Source organism: Epinephelus moara, chromosome 8 (assembly GCF_006386435.1).
Source record: "Epinephelus moara isolate mb chromosome 8, YSFRI_EMoa_1.0, whole genome shotgun sequence".
In the NCBI taxonomy this organism is placed as follows: Eukaryota; Metazoa; Chordata; class Actinopteri; order Perciformes; family Serranidae; genus Epinephelus; species Epinephelus moara.
In genome coordinates this window covers 9,792,552-9,814,708 of record NC_065513.1, presented here as the reverse complement: position 1 = coordinate 9,814,708, position 22,157 = coordinate 9,792,552, and the positions used below count along the sequence as shown (strand labels likewise).

At 40.5% G+C, this 22,157-nt stretch overlaps 1 protein-coding gene across 1 annotated transcript in view; it reads left to right on the top strand.

Annotated features, from left to right (window-relative positions):
• Positions 1–22,157, top strand: part of galnt9 (polypeptide N-acetylgalactosaminyltransferase 9) — a 117,456-nt gene that overhangs the window by 6,095 nt on the left and 89,204 nt on the right. Inside the window, exon 2 of the mRNA XM_050050086.1 lies at positions 11,596–11,776. Coding sequence (XP_049906043.1) covers positions 11,596–11,776 — 181 coding nt within the window. The remainder of the gene's footprint in view (positions 1–11,595; positions 11,777–22,157) is intronic.

Genomic DNA, 22,157 nt, shown 5'->3' with positions numbered 1-22,157 from the left:
TCGACAACTGGACTTGAGCTTGGGCTTGAGTTTCTTGAAAATGTTTCACCTCTCATCCAAGAGGCCTCTTCAGTTCCAACTGACTGATGGGGAGTCACAGGCTTTAAACCCTCGTGATTTAATAGGCAGGGTTATAGTCTGAGACTGAGACTGCCAGTCTGTTACAGCTGAAGAAGCCTCTTGGAAGAGAGGTGAAACGTCGTCAAGAAACTCAGGCTAGTCCAGTTGACTACAATACAGCACTTAGAATTATCATGACCTGGATGACTGAGAATCTTCACCAACACATTAGTTGTTAATAGCATTGGGCATGAGTAGTGTAACTAATTACTGATAAAATTTCAGTAATAATATTAGTTAGCCCAAAACAACCTGTTTCAACATTACTTGTTATCACATCACTACTGACTTGAGATACAACATCATGTCATCACACTCATTTCCTGATTATCGCACTGCGCAGGCACGTCACAAAACAGCAAGCTAATTAGAAAGATGAAAACACTTACCTTAGCGGCTGGAAATATTTCCATTACTTTGATTTTGTCGGGAGGAAATATGACAAGAACACTGTTGCTGCAGGTGGTAGAACTAAAACTCTTCCCACTGTGAAAAACACATCTTCAAACCTCCAGTGTGAAACACCTTGGCTACTATAACCGACAGCCCAACAACATGAAGCTCCAGGAAATATACCCCACCAAAGGTGAGCCCTCCTAGGCTGCGGACGTCACCTGTAGCCATACACTGGCTAAACAACCAAAACTGGATTTTAATCGTGGACAAAGAAATAATAAGGTTGTGGTTGGATATTTTGTGGATGAAATGTTGCTCCACGACTGACACTCCGTCTTTCAGGCATAGCCTTGGTAAAATACTGGTCATAGGCAACTGAAGACCTCCAAGTAAAAAAAAAGAAAGAAAAAAACCCAAAATCATTTGCAAGTGATCTAGGGTTAGCTACACCAACCAGCGATTAACCAGAATTTTGGGGAGATACACAGTTTTATGGGGTGTAACGGAAAAGTCATATAACGAGTAGTGTAACGAATAACTGTTGACAAGGAGTAATAAGTAATGTCATTACTTTTGAAAAGAGTATTGAGTAAGAATTACATTTAGTAACAAGCCCAACACTGGCTGTGAATGTTGTCTTAGGCTTATTTTTTAATGTTACCAGCTGAACGTCAGACAGAAATCTTACAGAGAGGCACTTGATCGTGTTAATAGACTGAGGTTAAAGCTAAATATCTCAGCAAAACAAGAAGTAGCATCATTTATGTGTCGGAGTGTAGAGCTATACGATAAGGAAAATGAAAGGTGTTTTATTGTAATATAACACTATTTGGCTACACTCTTTCCTACATAGTCCACAGTCCTTGTCTCTATTTTTAATCATGTTTTTATGTTATAAGAGTAAAAGCTTTTAGGATGAAGAGTGACGAATGCAGGGGCGTAAATATAGACAGTGCAGGCAGTGCGGTTACACTGGGGCCCGTGGGCTGGGGGGCGCCCTCGCGAATGATTCAGATTGCCACCTTAGACCTAGACCTGTGTTCAATGAAGAACTCATGTTAAATAAAAAATGGTGACACATCTCTGACATGCTTTTCTTTTCTATTTTTTTTTTTGGATAAAATAGTCAGTAGCAATCTATAAAAAAAATTAAAAATGCTTATTCTACATAATCTAAAATTCTGAATTAACTATATATATATTTAAAAAAAATCAATTAAATGAATAATTATTTTCTATAATATTTTTGTCATAGACAGGTTTGCAGTGATGATTGCTGGGTAACCTGCATGTCAGTGTTGTAGTTTAGGCATAATTAACTTTATCTAACTTTATTATAGTACCACTTTAGTTAACATTATTTTGACAATATTTATTTAACATGATTATACCAGTACTTTAATTAACTTTATTATAACAGTAATTATGTCACTAATTATAGCCGTACTTAATTTAACTTGTCAAGACTAACAAGCTGAGCACAACTACAAGTCCAGCGAGTAGTCATGCTTTTCAAACATATGAGCAGCAATAAGAAAGGACAAGAGAGAAATGAACAGGAGGAAGAAGTAGCGAAGCGCCCTCAATTACATTATTTTGGCTTTTTTTTTAACCATTTGCCTGTGGTGTGTGTGTGTGTGCGCCTCATAACTAGTAACTACCATGCAATAGGGCCCGTCACAATAGCGTGCATGAGGGCTTGTGGTAACTAACAACTATCACTATTAGCTTATGATTGCATCTTACATTTTAGAAGACAAACACACTGTTTAATCCATTCATTACACTTTACCCTAGACACACAAAAAAACACCCTCTAATTCTTTAAAGGGGACCTATTATGCTCATTTTCAGGTTCAGACTTGTATGATGGATTTCTATTATAGAACATGTTTACATGTTGTAATGTAAAGATAAAAAAAAAATACAATACAATAAAATAAAAACACTCTATTTTCCTTATACTGTTTGTGCATCTGTCTCTTTAAGGCCTCCTCCAAAAATTCCAATCTGCTCAGATTGGTCAGTCATCAGACACTTTCTACTATGAAATATCACCAATCAAAAATTAAATCAAAAATTTCACAACTGGACATGTGGCAGCAGGAATATAATCTGAAACCGTGGAGAACTTAACAACACCAGCAGCTAAAAACATGTTTCCCTGATGTTAGCATGTAGCGTCATGTAGTGTAGTGTAGGCTACACAATGTGAACACTTGCAGTAGCGTGCCTGGAGCAGATAACCATATAAAGAAATCCTAACTCGTATCTTTATCTGACGTCAGCTCAATAGTATATAAAAAATAGAAAACACTGAAACAGAGTATTACGTATTTATTATAGTGTGCTAAAACCTGAGGTTTTTGCTCACAGGGATTACTTTTACATGCATTTACTTAATTATTTGACACTTTACCTGACATTGTAACATTATATGACATAAAATAAGGAATTGCATGATAGATCCCCTTCAAATCTTACCATAGCATTATGTACATCACTTCAACTTGTGGTGATTTCCAAAGGTGGACAGACCTTCCAAGCCTAAGCGCGATGACTAATGCTATGATTGGGAAAGCATCTTTATATTGCAAAACTAATATATGTAAAATTAGGCTACTACAAAAACATCTAATGAATAAACAACAACACCAACTTGTTTAATTTTTGTACTCATGGTCTTATGATCAAACCTAAATTGGATTAGACTCAGATGAAACTACCTGACCTTCTTTTCATTGCCTCTCTTTCTTCTACTCGGAGCAGAATTGCTCTAAAAATAAGCTTCTTAAAAAACAGATATTGCTATTAGCAAGTGGATGTGCCACTATTCAGTTTACTCCTCTGACCAGTGCTGGATGTGTCATTGCTTTAGCTTGGCTGTTGTCCCCCAGCTCACGGTCCTACTGAGGCTGTTGTCATCAGCCATGCATGTCACTCCCGGCCTTCTCCCAGTGCGTAGGTGCTGATGGGATGGCAGCCTCACAGGCCCAGCTGCAGCACCAGATATGCTTCTTATCTATAATGCCCAATTATGGCAAAGAAACCAATGCTGTTTATATGCTAAGCCTGCTGGGGCAAAGACTTGATGAGAAATGTCACACTCTCTCTCTTCCACGCTGACACGCACTTGATGCTCTGACTGTATCTTTATGATACACATCACGGTGTGCCTATATGTTGTTGTGCAGTGTGTAATGCGGCTGCAGGGAAGCACAGTGAGGCCTGATGAAATGAAATATATTGCAATAATGATATGTAGATGAGGCTCTGGTCGACAAAACAGTTTCAGAATCAGATAAGAATCAATTCTGCTCAGCCTTGAGGAATCATGGTAATGAATTCAGCGGCCAACCTGACAATCAGCAGTCAGCCACAGACAATAATGGCAATCTCAGATGGAGCGAGCGTTCTTCATATTTACACTGCTGGCCTGGAGTCATGCAGTGATTACATCGCTAACATTTAATGATGACATCTGATGAAGGAGGACACTATGCCAGGCTGGATAATTGATGATGTAAATGGATTTTCATTGTTGCTCCACACTTTGATTGTTTATCTTTCTTTTTTGGGAGAATTTTGACAAAATGGAACAAAAGTGTTTTGAAATGTTTTACAACCAATCCTAAAGATGTAACCAAATACAAATCCATTATTCAGATATGAACAGGTTATGCACTCTGGACAGATGCAAATGGTATTAGAATTCCTGCAGTAACATTTTCTTTTTTAAATTGAAATGTAATCAGATTGACCTTCAGACATGATTTGGTTTAGAAATCACACATATAACTGCTCCTTATAACTGAATCTTATCTCATAGTCATGTGATTCAGACTGGAACAGATAGTAGTTAATGTAATGTGATGTTATATTGTGCAGAATTACAGAAATGTGAACAAATACAGGCAATATGTTTGATATTTGGTATAGTCAGTCCGTAATAATCACAATTAATTAGACCACAGTGCAGGACAAAGCTTGACTGATGCTGCACAGGTGTTATTTACACCACATGTTGCAATATTTAAATTTGACACAAAAACTTTACGTGGCTTGACAGTGAACAGATAAATCATTAACTGAATTTAGAGACACTACTGAAGATGCGAGCAAATGGCCAAGAGAGAGCCCCTTTTTGTCAATAGCTTACTTTTTTTATTGTTCGACAACTCCAATTTTATGCACATCTTCATTTTTTTATGATGCAATATGGGAAAATTAGCTATTATCAGTGGTGCTGCCAAAGGGAAAGCCACCCTTGATATGATTGCTATGATTTTCAGTGGCTACCCCTATGAAAAACTTCTGACTATTATGGTACACATTTTGTCAAGAGCACACCACTGTTTTATTGATTAATCGAGGGACATGTTTTAAACAGGATGTTACTCTGTACAGTCTGTAAACAGCTAAACTCACACACACACACATGGAAAGTTTAAATGGAAGGAGCAAACAATTGGACATAGCAAGTGGAGGCAGCAGATAATTCCCAAAACCAGAATGCAGATGCTTTGTGTGAAATGAACAGATAGAGATAGCAGCTCTGTGTTTGTTGTGCTTGCACGTCATGTCAGCTCTCGTAGGGCTTGCATTTTGCAGAAGGACAACAATCCATTGTTTAGAGATAATTCAGGGGTCTAGTGCTACCAATTTCCAAATCAGAGTTGTTATCCTCCTGACATGCCTGCTGCTGTTATGAGTGGCAGTGTTAGAATTAATGCAGCTCTCCTCGAAGCTCTCAATATTTCATAGATTTGTTTTGGCCTTTGAAGGCTTTAAATCTCTCCAGATCGAGTTATTTTCCTCCTCTTGAAGAGATCACTGAATCCCCTACTCTCGCCTCACCATCAATATTTAGAATTCCGCTGCATCACTTTGGACATGCATAAATCCACTCTTGCTCTTGAATCATTTATTAAAAATGGGGTCATCTTTGAATTTGAGACTCTGTCTTATAAAGGCCAAATCAGACACGATCTGAAGGTTACTGTATAATTTATAGCTGTTATGGGTTTCATGTATCACGTCAGAGGCATATGAACAAATGGATTTTGAGGAAGGAGCATAGAGACAGATGTATACTCAGGCACAGTGAGATTCAAACAATGCAATAATCCACATCTAGTTTTGGATGGGAGTGAAGCCTAAGTGGAAGAAGCAGATGTTGTAACTACCTTATGGTGAGATGATGAAAGTGCGAAGGTGCCGTTGGGAGAGTGAATCTCACATTGGGAGCAGTGAATGAAAAAATACTTTACAGCAAATTTCAGAAATTTGAAAGCTGTGTGGTCAAATTCTACAGACACGATAGTCTAATTTAGTTTATAGATCAACATTGATTTTGTCTCTACAGCTATCTTAGTCACAGCACTACAGTAAGCAGCGTGGGCCTTTAGTCATTGTCATCTTTTCCCGACCAGAACATAACAGCCCACTTGCTGGGTGCTTTTATACAAAGTGCCTCACAGGATCATGTGTACATACATTTTTAACTCATGCAGTTGCCGTGGGAATACAGATTTAATCCCCACAGCGTTAGTGTGATGCTCTACCCACAGACTTGCACGGTCCAATTCTTTCTTTCAAGAAATGTATTAAAAGCTTCTATTTTTGTTTGCAAGCAATCCATTTTTGGGAAAAAAAAATGTTGCTGTGTAAAGAAGAAGCATTTTGCTTTTGATAAATTTATGCATATTCAATTTTTGCATGACTCTCTGCTTTCTCCCAAACAAATTTTGAAAAGATGAAAAGACCAAATGGAGGAAACATAAAAGATAAATCCGAGCACGGCAGAGCAATTTAGCTACCACAAATTACCTACCAGGCATTATCAAAACAGGTCAGCAGCTACATAAAAACAGAACCCTGCAAAGGAAGAAAGAGTTGAAGCTTCCAAACAAACAGCATCAATTTGCTGCAGTGCTCTTTTAACGTTACAAATACAAACCCTCCATCATGAGATTGCTTCTGCAGAATCTTTAAATTTATGTTGAAGTGCTACAGACAGATGACAGTGGATCAGATTTTCAGGCCTCTCATCCTATAATGGAATTTCCTTCAATCAGACAGGGAAAGTGGAAGGCAGGGGGAAGTAAAGTGATGCAGCGACCAGAAAACAAAGCTGGCGGGCATTGTCCTGCTTCCAAGACTCATGTGGAGACAGAGAGGCCCTCCAGACTCGAGTCTCCGGCTCTGGAGGGTATCTGTGTTATTGTGCGACATGGGCTGCTATGCCAGATGGCTAGTCGGTGACGTGAACCCCACCCGTACTTGTCAAAATGCCACCACATTGGCTGGTGCAGGGCATGCTAAATCCCTCTCGCGGGAGAAGCCAGTTTGCAACCATTCAGCTCCAATTACAAATCTTCAGTAGCACCCGAGGATTTGAGGCCATCCAAATATGGTGATTACTCCTCAGTTCCTGGAGGGGTGAAGCTGAGAGCTGAGCTCTTCATTGGTATGCGCTGTTTACTTACTGTCTGTGTGTCCATCTGTTGATTTGCAGAACAGACGCAGCTCGATTTTTCTGTGGAGGCCACACTGGAAGCTTGGTTCGCATAACAATTATCTGACATTATCCTGCAGTTTCATGGAATTTTAAATAGTCAAACAATAGTCAAGCCTGCAGAGACAGATATGAATGAGCTGACAACAGGCTTTTGTTTTGGGAGGGGGGCACAGGGTCAGAAAAGGGGTCGGGTTATATGAATATTTTTGAAGGCAGAGTCTTTAATCTTTCCATGACACATTAATTTAATCCTTTTCTTGCAAGATTTACTGGAAAACACACAACATCAAATAGTCCGTGTGTGCCATGGATCATAAAAGTTCATCTTACCATATGCAGAGGGCAACAATCATGTCTCTGTGTCAGGGCTTTATTTTTAAGTAGCTGGTACGACCAATATGTCGACTAGGAGAAACAGCACATGTCAAACATAGAGAACAGAGAGCAGCTGTCCGGCCAACATTTGTATGTGGGGCCCATTTGGGTATTAAATGGGCTGAAAAATGGGCCCTTTTTGGGATTGTCCACAGGTTCCATAGTGGCCCCATGCCAACTGCCCACATGGGTGGATTTACCCAGAAGGGTTTTGCTAGGGCTACCAGGAAACCAATTGGGTATGGGCCACTTGAGTAAACCCACCCATGTGGGCAAATGGCATGGAGCCATTATGGAACTTTGGGACAATCCAATATAGGGCCCATTTTTCAGCCCATTTACTACACAGGCCCACATACAATTGTTGGCTTGGTGGAATACTCAGCAAATCTTCCATACATTACGTTTTCTAATGTGTTTCTATTTCTATTCTTAATATGCAATTTGGGCTGTAACAATTACCGTTCCTTTAAAGAAGTATTGTACTGCTGAGGAGATGGTATTTTCATAAAACTGGGCTGGCTATGCAGTAGAAAGATGCAACATGACCAGAGCTACATGACCTTTTGCTCAAGTGGTAGAAAACCAACAGCTAACAGAATGCACTGCGCCACACCTGACCAATAGATGCTCCCTGGTGACATAATGTGAGCTTGGCCATTTTTCTATAGGAAACAATATGGTGGCTGGCTGGTAACCAGGTTCCTAGGAAGTGCGCTGGGCTTTGAAGCCAATTTATGTAGTGGCCAAACAGTGTAAATACACCGTTGTTTAATGCCATGTGGCCCAAAAACTCATTTTCCGATAGACTTACATTAGACAAGAGATGTCAGTAAATCAGTGGATACATTTTTTTAAGCATCACAACATCTGCAAATAAATTTTAAATGAATTATTTTATCAGATTTGATCCATTCAGTCCGATAACTTCGAAAAGTCTGGAAGAGTTAGCGGAGTGCTAAACCTGAAGTAGTGGGCTTGGCTGGTGGAAGTCTCTAGCATGTCTGCTCTATGGGCCACATAGTGCAGAAGCAGCATCAATTGTCCAGGCAATATTAAACGCTGTAGTTTAACTTTTTTGGCTTCATGCACCACTGAGCAGTTTTTCTAGGAATGAACATGTTTCTCTTGATCCGCTGCTATACTCTTTATGTCTGTAGAGCCAGGCACACAAAAATGCAGAAGTACAATCTATAGTTCGAGCAACAGCCTCCAAGAGCCAGCAGATTAGAGCTGAGAGATGAGCAGGGAGAGCTGGGCATAACTAAAACAAAGGGAAGTTTACCGTAGTTCATTTACATATACCCTCACTGTTAAGAGACAAAGCTGATTGAAAGTCCATAAAGTATCCATTTAACATATGACATTTGGAATTATATTTAATCTGAGGGAGGAGGGTGTTGCATTATTTTATCAGTCAAAGAGGAGGGTCCAAACAAATACTAATAACCCTTGGGAGGGTTTTTTTTTTTTTAAAAAGACAGAAACATAAGGCTCACACCCTAATAATTCCAGTCCAGTCCCTATGAGGTCTGAATCAGTGAACATGCTATTTTTTCCTCTATCAGCCAAGACTTCATTTTTGACACTGTTCCACATTTTTCTCCTTTCCTCTTTGAAAATGTCACTGTCACGGCACCTAAGCGACGGCCTGTTAAATCACAGCCATGAGTCATTTTAATGAGAGCAGAGGGGTATTTTAAGTTCGACACATTAAATCCGGGGCTGAATTTAGTTTTTATTAGACCAAAGAAGCCTCACATGATGGGGCTGGCCAAGGACTGGCTCTAGTTCACCATTAAGCACACAGAAAGGCAATCTGGCCTCTCTTCAGGGATTCTTTGTGGGATAAAAGGACCTGCATGGAACAAGTACTGTTTGAATATCAAAAGTGGAGTATGGTGTTGCCACACACTGCTAACATCTGGCGCCTCCTTGTTGGACTTCAGGTCTCCGTAGAAATGGCTAAGATGAAATCACCTTTCAGTCCAAATGGTTACAAGCTTGTCATTTTGTCTCTGGATAATGCAGTCAGGTAAAAAAAAAGACTCTTTGATTGAAAAAAAAAAAGAAAGTGAATATTTTACCTAATTTGCCATGGCCCAAAAAATTTCCTATGGGATATTTTCTCCTCATCATATATTTTTGTTGGGTAAATATAGTGTTTACTATGGACCACCTCTCAACAGCAACAGCAAGATCATTTTACTCATTTTACATGTCTAAGTATTTTCTATAGTTTTACCTCAGAAAATTGATATAACTGAATTGTTAGCTATATAACATTTACATTTCCTGCTATTGAAATAATACCTGCAGGAAAACAGCACAGCGTGAGGTCCTTTCAGCATTATAAATGACATCTTGACAGTACAGTACAACATCATGTCAGTCAACACCATGACAATAAGGAAACAGCAGGGTTCAGAAATGTTCTTCTTTCATCAGGATAACAACACTGGCAGGATGCTAGGCCTACTCATGACAATGCCACACCTGTTGGTTGAAGACTATATTTGAACATTAGCATTTTGTTCATACTGGAGAGACAAAATACTACAGGACATAATAGGAAACGATCTGGATGGCTCATGCTGGAAGCAACACTTTAAATAAAAGACATTGTGGGTTACAGAACCCAGGAGTGGAGAGGTGGGGTGTAAAGCGTGCAGTACATCTGTTGCTAAGTGTGTGTTGATACTCACCTGTCTGAACACCATTCTGTGAGTTTTGCTCACCGACATCCTCCTTGATCTGCTCTGGGTTCAGATAATTTGTTTGATCGTTCTTAAACCATAAAATATCTAATTGACCCAACCTCTCTATCCCTCTGCGCTCCTCAAAGTTTCGAAGCATTTTACCATTTACGCTACCTTTGAAGCAGTCATAAAGTCAGAATACGTGTCCATTTCTTGATTATTTATATTGCTTGTCCATCCCTACAAGTACTAGTCATACTGGTTTAAATAAACAGTTTGATAGTATTTCCCCTCTTTGTGACAGTTTATAAGAAAGGACTTTAAGGCCTGTCCAAGATGTCTATGGTAGGTTAGGCCTTTAAAGGTCCAGTGTGTAGGATTTAGGGGCATCTATTGGCAGAAATGGTATAAAATATCCATAACTATGTTTTCATTAGTGTAAAATCACCTGAAAATAAGAATCGTTGAGTTTTCGTTACCTTAGAATGAGCCATTGACATACAGAAGAGGATCCTCCTCCGCAGAGTCTGCTGTGAGGGTCCTAAGGACAGAGGGATGTCGTATGCTGTAAAGCCCTCTGAGGCAAATTGTTATTTGTGATATTGGGCTTTATAATAAAATTGGTTGATTGATTGATGGATTGAGGAATTCTGCAGGAGCCCAGCATGGACAAATTAAAAACTGCCTCTAGAAAGGGCCATTCACGTTTTTGCGTTGGCCACTGTAATTCTCCTACTCGCTTGGCACAAAGGATAAATATTTTCTGTCAAATTACAAGCAAACAACACTCCACTAACTTAAAAAAATTCCACAGATTCTGTTTGGGTCTGATAATTACACATTACAACATGATTTTTTTTTTCAGAGTGTTAGCTGACTGCAGAGTGTCACCTCTCTGAATGTGGAGCTTTGCCCTCCTGCGGCAGCTTCCTCCCTGCTGCAGCTGCTGATTTGGCGCCTCTCTTTAGCTTCATTCTTACATGGTTTATCAGGACTTTTTCACGATACTTAGCTTAAGTACCTAAAAGTGATATTCATTTTAAAACATACTCCAAGAAGTACGAGTAAACTAAAAACTAATTTGTTACAGTAACAAGAGTACAGGTTACTTAATTGTACTGTTACTTCCACCCCTACAGCTGTGCGCTATGAATTCTCTCTGGTCTCTGTTACAGTGCTGACCCTTTCACCAGTGTGTCTCTCAGCTTCTGCTCTGCTTACTTTTATGACATTTGTGTCCATGTGGATTTTTTCAGCTTTTTCTTTGACAGACAGTGTAATGATGCCCTATGGTTGAGCCCCGCTGGGTCTTGGAGCTGCTATACACCAGTCTCCTTACACTGCTAGAGAATGTCAGCCAGCTGCCCTTCTGCATAGCCTCTCCTCTCACCTGTCTCTCCCTGTTCTCTGAGTGTGTGTGTGCCTTTACACACACGCCATGTACATCTGGATGATTGTCTCTCTGTTTTGTCATTTTTTTGGCAGGTTTGGCAAAGCCCATGGGGCTAGTTGAGGGACCCGGAGGCCTTGGCCAGGGGGGAGCCGCTGCCACTCTGGGAGAGGACAGTCGTGATGCCGAGGGAAAATACGAGGAGTACGGCTACAATGCTCAGCTCAGTGACCGCATATCCCTGGACAGGAGCATCCCAGACTACAGGCCTAAAAAGTATGTCCACCCTCTGTTTCTTCTCATTTTCTGTCATGTCCATTCTCCTTCCAACTACAGCTCTACACCTGTTTTTCCTCCTAGCAGGGTTGTGTAATGTTAGAGAGTCCTGTAACAGGAAGGTTTGCCAGTTTAATTCCTGCTGCAGTTGATGGGCTCTGTTTTTTGTGAAGGCACACAATGTACAGCAGGTCTTTTTGTCAGGAAACTGGCATTCTCATCAAGTCCAGTGGGTTTTTTTTCTGTTCTTCTTCTTCTTTTTGGTATTTATTTAGATTTTGGTGAATCTCCAAGACATTTACTATGCCAGAGTAGAAGCAGAGACGCAGTACAAGGTGTGTCAGAAATGATAAGCTGTGCAGTTAAATTGTGGTGTTGAGGATTATTGGAATTTACAGCAACTTCCTGCAAGCTCAGACCAGGATCAAAAGTGCATGGCACACTCATGCTATCTTTTTGCTTTTGCTAAGCAGTGAAATATGAAAAGCTTCTTTTCTACAGTTCACCAACTGGGTTTAATTCCCATTAGGAGAAATATGAGAAATTTGATATTTATTTATAAATACACGCAGCAGTGGTGTGAATCCAACAAAGAACTGTCAGTATGCACTTGTGAGGATGCACTGAGTGAAACTAGTAGAATTTGTTGTAGCTATCCTCTAAAGATGTCAGTGGCAGAGTGGTGGATGGATCTCTCAAGACCGTTACAACATGGCAAGTTACAAATAAGCTTCTTACTTACAACATTACAACTAAGCTTCTTACTCAAAGTTTAATTTAAGGTGCTGTATATTTTTCTAATGTCTCTTCATCTTTATATAAGACTTACTACAAAAACACCAGACCCAGTACCTACTATTGGATAGCTGAGGAGATTAATGGAATGTCATATGGATCAAAAACGACCTCTCATTGGTTTCCATATTAAAAAGAAAATGCAAATGTCACCCTTGTAAATTTAATGGCTTCCAGCGGGCGACTTTCTGTGGTTTATGACATTCACTTTGCACCGGCCCTCTCCAGTTTTCCAATAGCACATGGGACATTGTAAATTGGCACCAACGCAAAATGACATGAGCCAGACAGAGCAGTGCATTCAACAAGTATGAATTCATTTGTTTCATGCTAAAAAATGCAATTTGAACAAATGCACTTCTGTCATGTTTAGCATCCATTTCACAATGGTCGGCATTAATGTTGTAAGCAGGTACCGTCAGCATTTTCACTGGCTGATGGACTGTGGAGAAATTGTTTGTGACCCCCGCAGTGTTCAATAGAGCAGCCTTTGTGCTCCAGCATCCCTGATGAAATGTGCATATATATCAGATATGAAAGGGCGTAGGTTTTGTTTCAACTTCAGATGGGGACATATATGAAAGGGGGCATGGGGTCCTCCTACAGGAAATGTTGAGCATCAAACACTTTCTTATCTGCATTCTGGTGACTTTGTATTCATCAGTTTTTGCCCCTCGGTGAAAATGACTTTAAATTCATCAAAAATAAAAGTCCTTGGCTACTTTGATATTTAAAATATGGGAGATGAATGCACTTGTTTTTCATACTCAGTAGATAGTGAAATAGTCAGTCTACATCTGGGGTCAGCAACCTTTTCTATCTGAGGAGCCATTTTTGGCCAGACAAAAAAACCCAAAAAAACACAAGAAGCTTGGGGCTGCAAAATATATTGAGCCTTATAATGGAGGTAATGCAACTTATCAAGTCTAAATTAGTGTGCTTAACATTACTACTATGTCAAAATGAGCATTCATGAGTAGGTCTTTCCACAAGATGGCTGCTATGTAGTGGGGTATTTATGATTATTTGGTACTTAAAGTTTGCAGCTTTGGTAGTGATTTGTCCACCATTAAAATCTCTATTTTCTTCTGAGACTTTAACTTTTTTGGTTTAGGAATCCATAGCTAGCCTAGCTGGGGAGACCCAAAACTAGCCACCACTGTGGAAGTTTAGCAAAATTTTGAGAAAAAGGCACAGCTGTGGACGTGCGATGCACATTTTGACATTGATTAAACAGTAAAACGTTTTTTTTAATTCTGTTTATAGGCTACATACTCTTACATTGGGGAATGATTACATTTGAATCATAGTGATTTGGTACTGCTTTGTTAAAACCAGAGTGAGATGAGAGCAAGAGAGAAATGCACCACGTTGATTTTACCCTTTGCTGTCGAGAGTATTTCAAAATTTTCAAGGACAGTTGGACTATAAGTTTCTACACTTAATACCGTCTTTCAGCACAAGTAGACAAGCTAGCAAGGCTACCAAAGTGTAGCCTACAGTACTGATCCCTACAGCTGTCTCTGGCTGTTACATGACTCACCTCGCACATCGTAATGGTCCCTTAAGAGTCTCCTTCTTCACAAGCCATCTTCACTTCCTGTTTGATACTTTTCATCTTTTTTGTCTGTCTTATTGCCTAACTCCACTTAATTCTTCCCTCTCTCTTCTGTCAATGCAGTACAGTCAGTTTAGCCACAGGGCATCTTGGGGCCTCGGCCATGGGGAGTCACACAAAAGAAAATGACTTGAGACACGCCTAATCCCTACATGAAAGGACATGGGCAAGATGATGCTGATAGCTGAAGAGCTATGTTCTAATGTTGCAATAAAAGGAATCATGAATTACTTTATTTTTTATGAAAGAGACCCAGTGGACACTCAGCAAGTAGCATTAATGGCGCTTTTAATAAATTTTGTCTTTAGAAAGTGAACTACAGCTATGATACAGTGAGTGCTGCCGGAGATGGATTGTGATGTGAGGGGTGTGTGGGGGTAATCAGGGCTGCCAGTGGCGTTCATATCACACAGTGTCAAAGAACAATGGTGACAGGCAGACACGCTGAGAGGAAAATCTGACGGCCAAGAGAGGTTTCTGAGGGCTTTAGCGGGGATAACAATTCATTTCATCCACGCCGCTTTGTTCCCAGTTCTTTTCACGCCCAGAAAAATTAGACTAGAGTGGAACGGGGAGGAGGAGGGCGAGTAAAAAGGAGCTTGCTAATTAATAAAGTCAGCTGAGAGTACCTCTGGAATGGAAGGGTTTTAGGAAATTCCTGCTTTTAATCAACTTGTTCAACAAAAATTGGAACTTGAGACAAAAGGAAGTGAGCGTCGAGGGGTTGCTGAAGTGGTTGTTTCCGGATATAAATGGCGCTGACTGTGTGTCTGTATATGGATTTAGTGTCAGTTCCATGGGGTGTGACTAGATTCTTGTCATTATACACTTCTCGATAGGTGTCTCCGTGTCCAGGCAATAATCCATCATGTGTTTCTGATCTACAGAATATTTTTTGTACCCATACAAAAAAGTTTAAAGTCTCTGAGTGCAAACAAAACATGTTGTGTCAAACAAGGTAAAGCTTCAGACCATGACAGCTTTTCAATAGGTACACTCGATGATAAAGACTTACATTTGTTGTGAAGCTCAATAGAAATCAATACAGTGCAATGTGCAAACATAGTTTTCTTTTTTTCTGTTTAAGACACTGAAGCAGCACTTTAAAGAGAAACACTGCAATTGAAAGAAAATTGGTATATGTATACCCAGAACAATACTGTTACTGCCACAATTGTTGTCGCACTTGTCAGGACTTTAAATGTTTTTTCACACCTACCTGTTTGCCTCAGTTATAAGCAGTTATTTGCCTCATACAGTATGAAAGACTCTCACATATTTCTGACTTCTAATTCTGATTCTGTAATTATGTCCTGCAGGCAAAAAAAAGGTGACTGCAGCACTGCAGAAGTGAGGTTAAATGCAGGAAGCAGTCACCTCCTGTCTAATGGGCTTTTAATTGAACAGGAGTCATTGAGCAGAGGACTTTGATGACTATAGGGAAGCAAAGTCCATCGCCATGACAGAACGATGTGCACATTCTCAAGTCTCTCTCTTTTCAAACACGCCTGTCTGCAGCAAAAACCAATTCATAATAATTACAGTCGCGATTGTCTCTCGGACAAAAACCTGTAATCCCCTTTCACCGCCCGCCAGCCTGCATTTCTCTCTTCTGCCCTTCACTTCTGCAAGTGACATTCTTAACTGAGATACCCGAGGACTTAAGTAGGCTCTATATTATGGTGACTTGGAGCCTGCCATTCGCTGTCCTTGGGAGGCTTACGTGTGATAACATCTCATTCGGCTGCGGAGAGAAAAACAGCAAAGGCAGGCGAGCTGGTAAGATTACCGATGCCCACAAAACAAACAAAAGATGTTAAATGGAACTTGTGTCACTCATAAATGGAAAAATGCAATTCGAGGCATCAGATCTGCTTTTCACCCTCCAGCTCTCTTCTTCCAAGGGGCTTCATATTCAATTACTCCTAATCGCACCTGTATCTCTATTGTCACTTTGTCGAAGATTCTATTTATATTTTGTGAAAATAGTTAAACCCAAAACTATATTGAAGCCCAAGGACCCTTCGTCTTCTGTTTGTCTGCCTGTGGGAGGGTGATAACCAGAGAGGGAGGCTACAGAAACAGGCTTACCTCATCTCCTTAGCGTCTGATACTGCAGAATGGGATCGTAAGGTCTCCGTGGTGCAGCAACTACTGCTGCAAATTGTTGCTCTTTCTAGCGCTAGAGTTTATCTCCTGGATGGGGGGGTGGAGAAATGACAAGGCAAACGATTATCTTTCTGAGAGGAGTGCTCGCGGATTGGAAAGTTGCTTTGGTGTTGCCTGCACGGCGTGGGTTACAGGAGGTTAATGTGAAATTTCACAGCGAATAAGAGCGGCCGGCGGGGAAAAAGTCAGAGGGAGCAGCCGGGGCAGCAGGCTGGTGGAGGAGGAGAAGGGGGAGGTGTGATTGGAATACATCTTAATCTGGTGCTCTGTTTCTGTCAAAGCTTGTTCCGGGTCAAATTATGAGCACTGGCCAGTGAGCTCAGACCCATTACAAACAGATGAGTCGATCGCTCATCCTGTTACGGCTTTACAAGGCTTCCCTGCTTCTGCAGACAGGTACAAATTTAAGGCTGAGCGATGCCCTAAATTGGATCCAGTAACTAGGGCAATGGAACTACAATATCACTTTACGATCTCGACACTGAAATCCTGCCTCACACCACATCTCAACTAGAAGCGATGAGGTTGCCATGCCCCCTCTGACATTTTCAAGATATTACTCTGGTAATATTCATTAAATGCAGCCTCTCCACTGGTCGTATAACTGAACAGGAGTGAAATATACATTACTTTGTTTTGCACAGTTGCCATGTTGTGGCTGTGCAAAGGAGTGCCTCGGTGCAAAAAATCTCCCCTCGAACTCACTGCCAGATTTGTCATTGTATTTATAGACCTGGCAAGGCTGATTGAGAGAGGCAATAGAGAAAGCTGTGAGAGGGAACAAAGGAGTTGCTGAGGGAGAGCATAAATACATGGGGAAGGACTAAAATGATACAGTGGAGGGGTTATCAATCAAAACACTTGTGCATTTACTCTTACGAATACAGCGCGAGAGCGGGGCTTAAAGTATAGATAGATGTACGCAGCGTGCTCCATCATAAACACTCTCTGTGGTTTAGTTTTCCTTTTATTACCTCTGCTGTCAAATGCATGTGGGCTGCGGTAATGGAAGTGATTGATAACAGTGCATGAAATTAAGTTTTCCCAGTCCAGCGCAGCAGGCACGAGCCCACTTGGTCACTGAGACTGTCATTCCTATGCATGAATCAATTGCAGTATTAAGTCCAGGAGTCATGTAAGAAATGAAATGAATGAGGATGTTTGAGTGCCTCTCAGTTACCTGCTTTATATCCCAACCACCTGAAAATTCATAGCCGTGTCAATATGTGAGGCTGAACTCTGCACTGTTGCCGTAGTGTCGCACAAAGCAGAGATTCAGACACAGTTGTTGTCAAACAATATAAGCCAGTCAACGGCATTTATCTGGATCATTGGGTGGTGATAAACAGGACTATGACACAAATAAAATAATAGATAAATAATGTTGCTCCAAATCTGTTGGATATGTAAATAGTAAAAAGCCAACTCTTTGCTAGCTAGATAATTAACAGGAAATAGTTGGCAAAAATAACAAAAAAACCCTCACCTGATTATTGCTATACTCTCTGTAGGCCAGTTTCTGGACTATGAGCTTGGTCAATGATAGTTCTGGGATAGAAGAAACACTATGTGTCATGTTGTCAATTTGCATTTAAAGTTGCAATCTCAAAGATTTCCATTTTGTTTTCTTTGGTGGCGGAAATTGAAGTGTATTTGTCAGCAGAGGGTTCAGATCAACACAGTATCACTCCGAACTCATCAAATACCGATGCTTGGTCAGTGGCCCTACATGTCAATATATGCTTCAGTTAAGCCCCAGCATCAGTTTTCAACGCTCAGGGACGACAAGTCAGTTTTCGCTGGTTACATGCATTGTGTCTTTTCAAAATAAACTCCCCTTTTTTACAGGAAATTCACAGTTTCCACTAGATAAATGCATACAGTCTCTTTTCAAAATAAGCTTAGAATGTTGGTAAAAAACTTTGTTTCTGGGTTTACTTCCTCAGGTTCAGACAACAAAAGCATATGGTTAAGTTTGAAAAAAAGAAATCGTGGTTTGGCTTAAAATAATTACACTTTTTACGAACCTAATATGACATACGTCATTAGCATAGCATGCTACACATACTTGCGCACTACTTTGTTATTAAAATAACTACAACTTTGGTTTTGCATAGGAAACCTGCTCTTCATACTAAGGTAGTTGCTCAGAGCATCAAAAATATGCTGCTGCCTGGTGCAACTTATACCGCTGCTGAAGGGTGTCTCAGTGTGTCAGTATCTGATGCCAAGGGCAAGAGGCAGTAGCTCTGCAATGTGCCCCAAAGTGTCCCAGGAAAAGAGCCAGGAAATGGTGCCTCCTGTCTTTCCATGTTAACCATTTGGGCTGTTCAGACAGGACGCACTGCTGCCGACTCATGATCTGCAGTAATAGTTTTAGCATCTGGTCTATAGGTTTAAATTAGGCTGGTGAATTTATGTAAATCAGGTTGTTGTATGAGCCCTGCAGCTGGGGAAATGAAAGGGTTACCAAAGCATAGGTGGTGTGTATGTATCTGTGTTTGTGTTTGTGTGTGTGCATATGGATGTAGGTTTCAGGTGTGGGTGAGAGCAGATTATTGATGACTGTGTGCTGCTTGTTATTTTTCAGGGAATGGTGCCACAGACAGTTTGTGATACTGCAATACAAGGGCTTTCATCAGTGGGCCGTAGCCTCAATCAACATTGTGTCACCACATCTGGCAATAAATTAACAGCCTTTTTTTTTTTTTTATGAGAATCTTCAGGATTATTACTTTAAAGCTCAGATGTTTAACCATCAGCAATAAAGAAGAATGCGTCAGCATGCATACGTTTAAATTCTGAGAAAATTAATATTAAAAGCAACCATCTTAAATTGCAAAAGAGATTCATTTACAAAGGAAGTTGATGCAGCATGTGTACCTTCCCAAGTAATGTTGTGTTAGATAGATGTGCAAAGTAAAAAAAATGTAAAGTAATGCACAGAAGGAAAGCAGAAATGGTCTTTTGTGGTGATATGCAAAGCATTTACTATATAATTTCACAAGTAAATAAGATACCATCTGTTGTGTCATCCTACATAATTGCTAGTTCGTCCCTTGCCAGTTCTCATTGTTGAAAGGTGAGAACCCGCTAACACATGCCCGCCACACATACACACAAAAACACACACACACTTACACAAACCAGCGGCTGTGGAGAACGAGGAGGCTTCCAATGGGTGGAGAGAGGAGGATGTAACTTTAGCACCACGCTGGGATCCATCTGCTGTGTGGCCGTCCCCCTGCGGCCTGACCCCATGGATGCTGCTGACTCAAGCTGACATCGCAGTTCACCAGGGTATCAGGGCGCCGAGCACCAGTAGAGCTCAGATGGCTCACAGCAAGGGTGGAAGAGCAGGAAACATGCTGTCTTTGAACAAAACATGTTCAAGGTAGCAGAATTTTGACTTTGATACCAACACTACCAAGTTTCAAATCTAAAAATATGACTACACAGTGAACGAGGAAAACAGCAGCAGTGTCATAACTGTTACATTTAGGTTGGAAGTCTGGATTTCACTGTACGTGCTATAGTCTGCAAAAATGACACAGTGATAAGTCAGTGATTGTATGCAGCACCACAGTTTCATTTGGGCATTTAGGATAGGTTTTCTGTGTTTTATTAGTTGAGATTATGGAGGCTCATTTCTGTAGCAACCCTAACTTGTGATTCAGGATGATGAAACAGTTCATCTTTAAATAACCCACTTGCTAAGTGCAGATCTTCAAGACTGAATTTCAGCCTCACTCGTTGCCCCTATCACATTTGATAATCTGTGATAGATTTTGAGACTGATACACTCTGACAAATCAATATATTGTCTCATTAATATTTCTAGTTTGAATGGTATTTCACCTGGCACATGCAATATGTCACTGTCTTTAACACTCCTCTGCCGTAATGCTTGGCAAGAGAATTTGAGAGCTTGACAGGATTTACTGAAGCTAAACAAAAACACATAGATTTGTTTACACTATATTTGATTCATGTCAATTTGATATTCCAATAAAGAATAATATTACAAGTGTTTCACTGCAGCCAAAATCTCTTGTAAATAATTTAGCCACAACAATTACAATAGCCACCAAATTGTCCCTACATAATGAGTCAACACTGCTGAATAAGATATGTGGAAACATGGAGAAACAAAGGCAGAGGGGAGTGAAATGCATTTGTCAGCTTTTGGGTTCAGAGTCTGAATGGAACAGTGCGGAAAGATTCACAAAACGTTGGCTGTGCGTGTGTGCGTGTGTGTGTGTGTGTGTGTGTGTGTGTGCAGTTGCCATAGGAATCAGCTAAGTGCTTCCGTCCGGTCAACACTGTTATTTCTGACTTCAAAGTCACAGTATGTCTGGAAGAAAATAGTGTGTTTTACTGGAAGTGACAGGGACATTTGACAGACTTGAGATTATCAGCAGAGGAGAGTAACGGGATTGTTGTGACAGAGTGTGTGAGGGAAACACTCCCACAAACCAAGTGAATGCAGTGTATATTCATTTGCCTGGGAAGTGTGCAGTTCATTTATTAACTGTGTCAGTGTAAGTGGCAACATGAGGTAGGATTCAAATCACAGATGTTCAGAGTTGGTTACCATGTACTAATTGTACAGTGTATAAGACCGAGAGAATGAGGCAGAGATGGGTTGCGAGAGCTCTCAGGTTATAAGATGGACAACACTGTCTACATTTGAAGCAAACTTGTAACCTGGATTTTGGTATTACCCTGATTTAGATCAAGCCTATGAGCTTATGATAAAGAAGGATAATACAGAAACCTGATTATTATTTCGATCGTCTGTATCAGTGGAGGCATGTGTTTGACTTCTCCATATCCAGCCACACTGTTATTTCTGTGCTGAATGAATTCCCACAGGAGATGAGGATGAACCCAGTTTGGCTGCTGGCTGCCTGGACTCTGTTGCATTTACTACCCTGACAGGAGTTGGCATCGCAATGTTACCATTAGTAATGGAAGACAGTGCAGCTTATCCTCTACATTGCCAAAGTCAGACTTTTTTTCAGCTTGTAGATCATCATTGTGTCAGTTAGCATTGTTTGGTTTTAGCCATGCTAGCTGCATGGCTCAAGGGGAGGAAATGTTGGTCTGTTTTCCTCAAGATGAATTGGAATCAGTGATCCTCTGACCCTTAGAGTGGGGGGGGGGATCGGGCAAACACATAACTTTCACTCAGGAGACCAGGGTTCGAGTCCCATGTTTCATTTTGTGCCTAAATCTAAGAAAGTGAAAGTGAAACTTAAGGACTGGCAACTGTCATTGGATGAACCTACCAGGAGATATCGCAGGCCCCTGCTGGCCATATCTATGAGCCTTATAGCCACAGATAATGGCCATATAATGGGCGGATAACATCCTGATTGGGTACTCTTTCCGCTGTCTGCCATTTCCACTACTGGGGATAGTAACTGCAAAGAACTTATATTTGTGCTCTGGTAATTCTGGGGACAGCTACTGGGAAAAACTTAAGCTGAACTTAACTCTTTCTGTTTTGGTTGCACCATGGTTGATGCATTTCCTTTGTGCTGTAAATTGAGCCCTCATTTTAGAGCACAGTGATTTACATATGTGTCATTATTCTACAGCCATTACATTGTGCAATCAGTGATTACTTCATAATGATAAAAAGCAAAACACTTGTCTTTTCACACTTCTGATCTAGCATTAATCTATTGCCATCATCAGATCAACATTTGAATTTGTCCAATACTTTGGTTTGTGACCAAATAGGCCCACCTGTACAACTAATGACATTCCCAACAGCCTCAACTGTAGGCTACT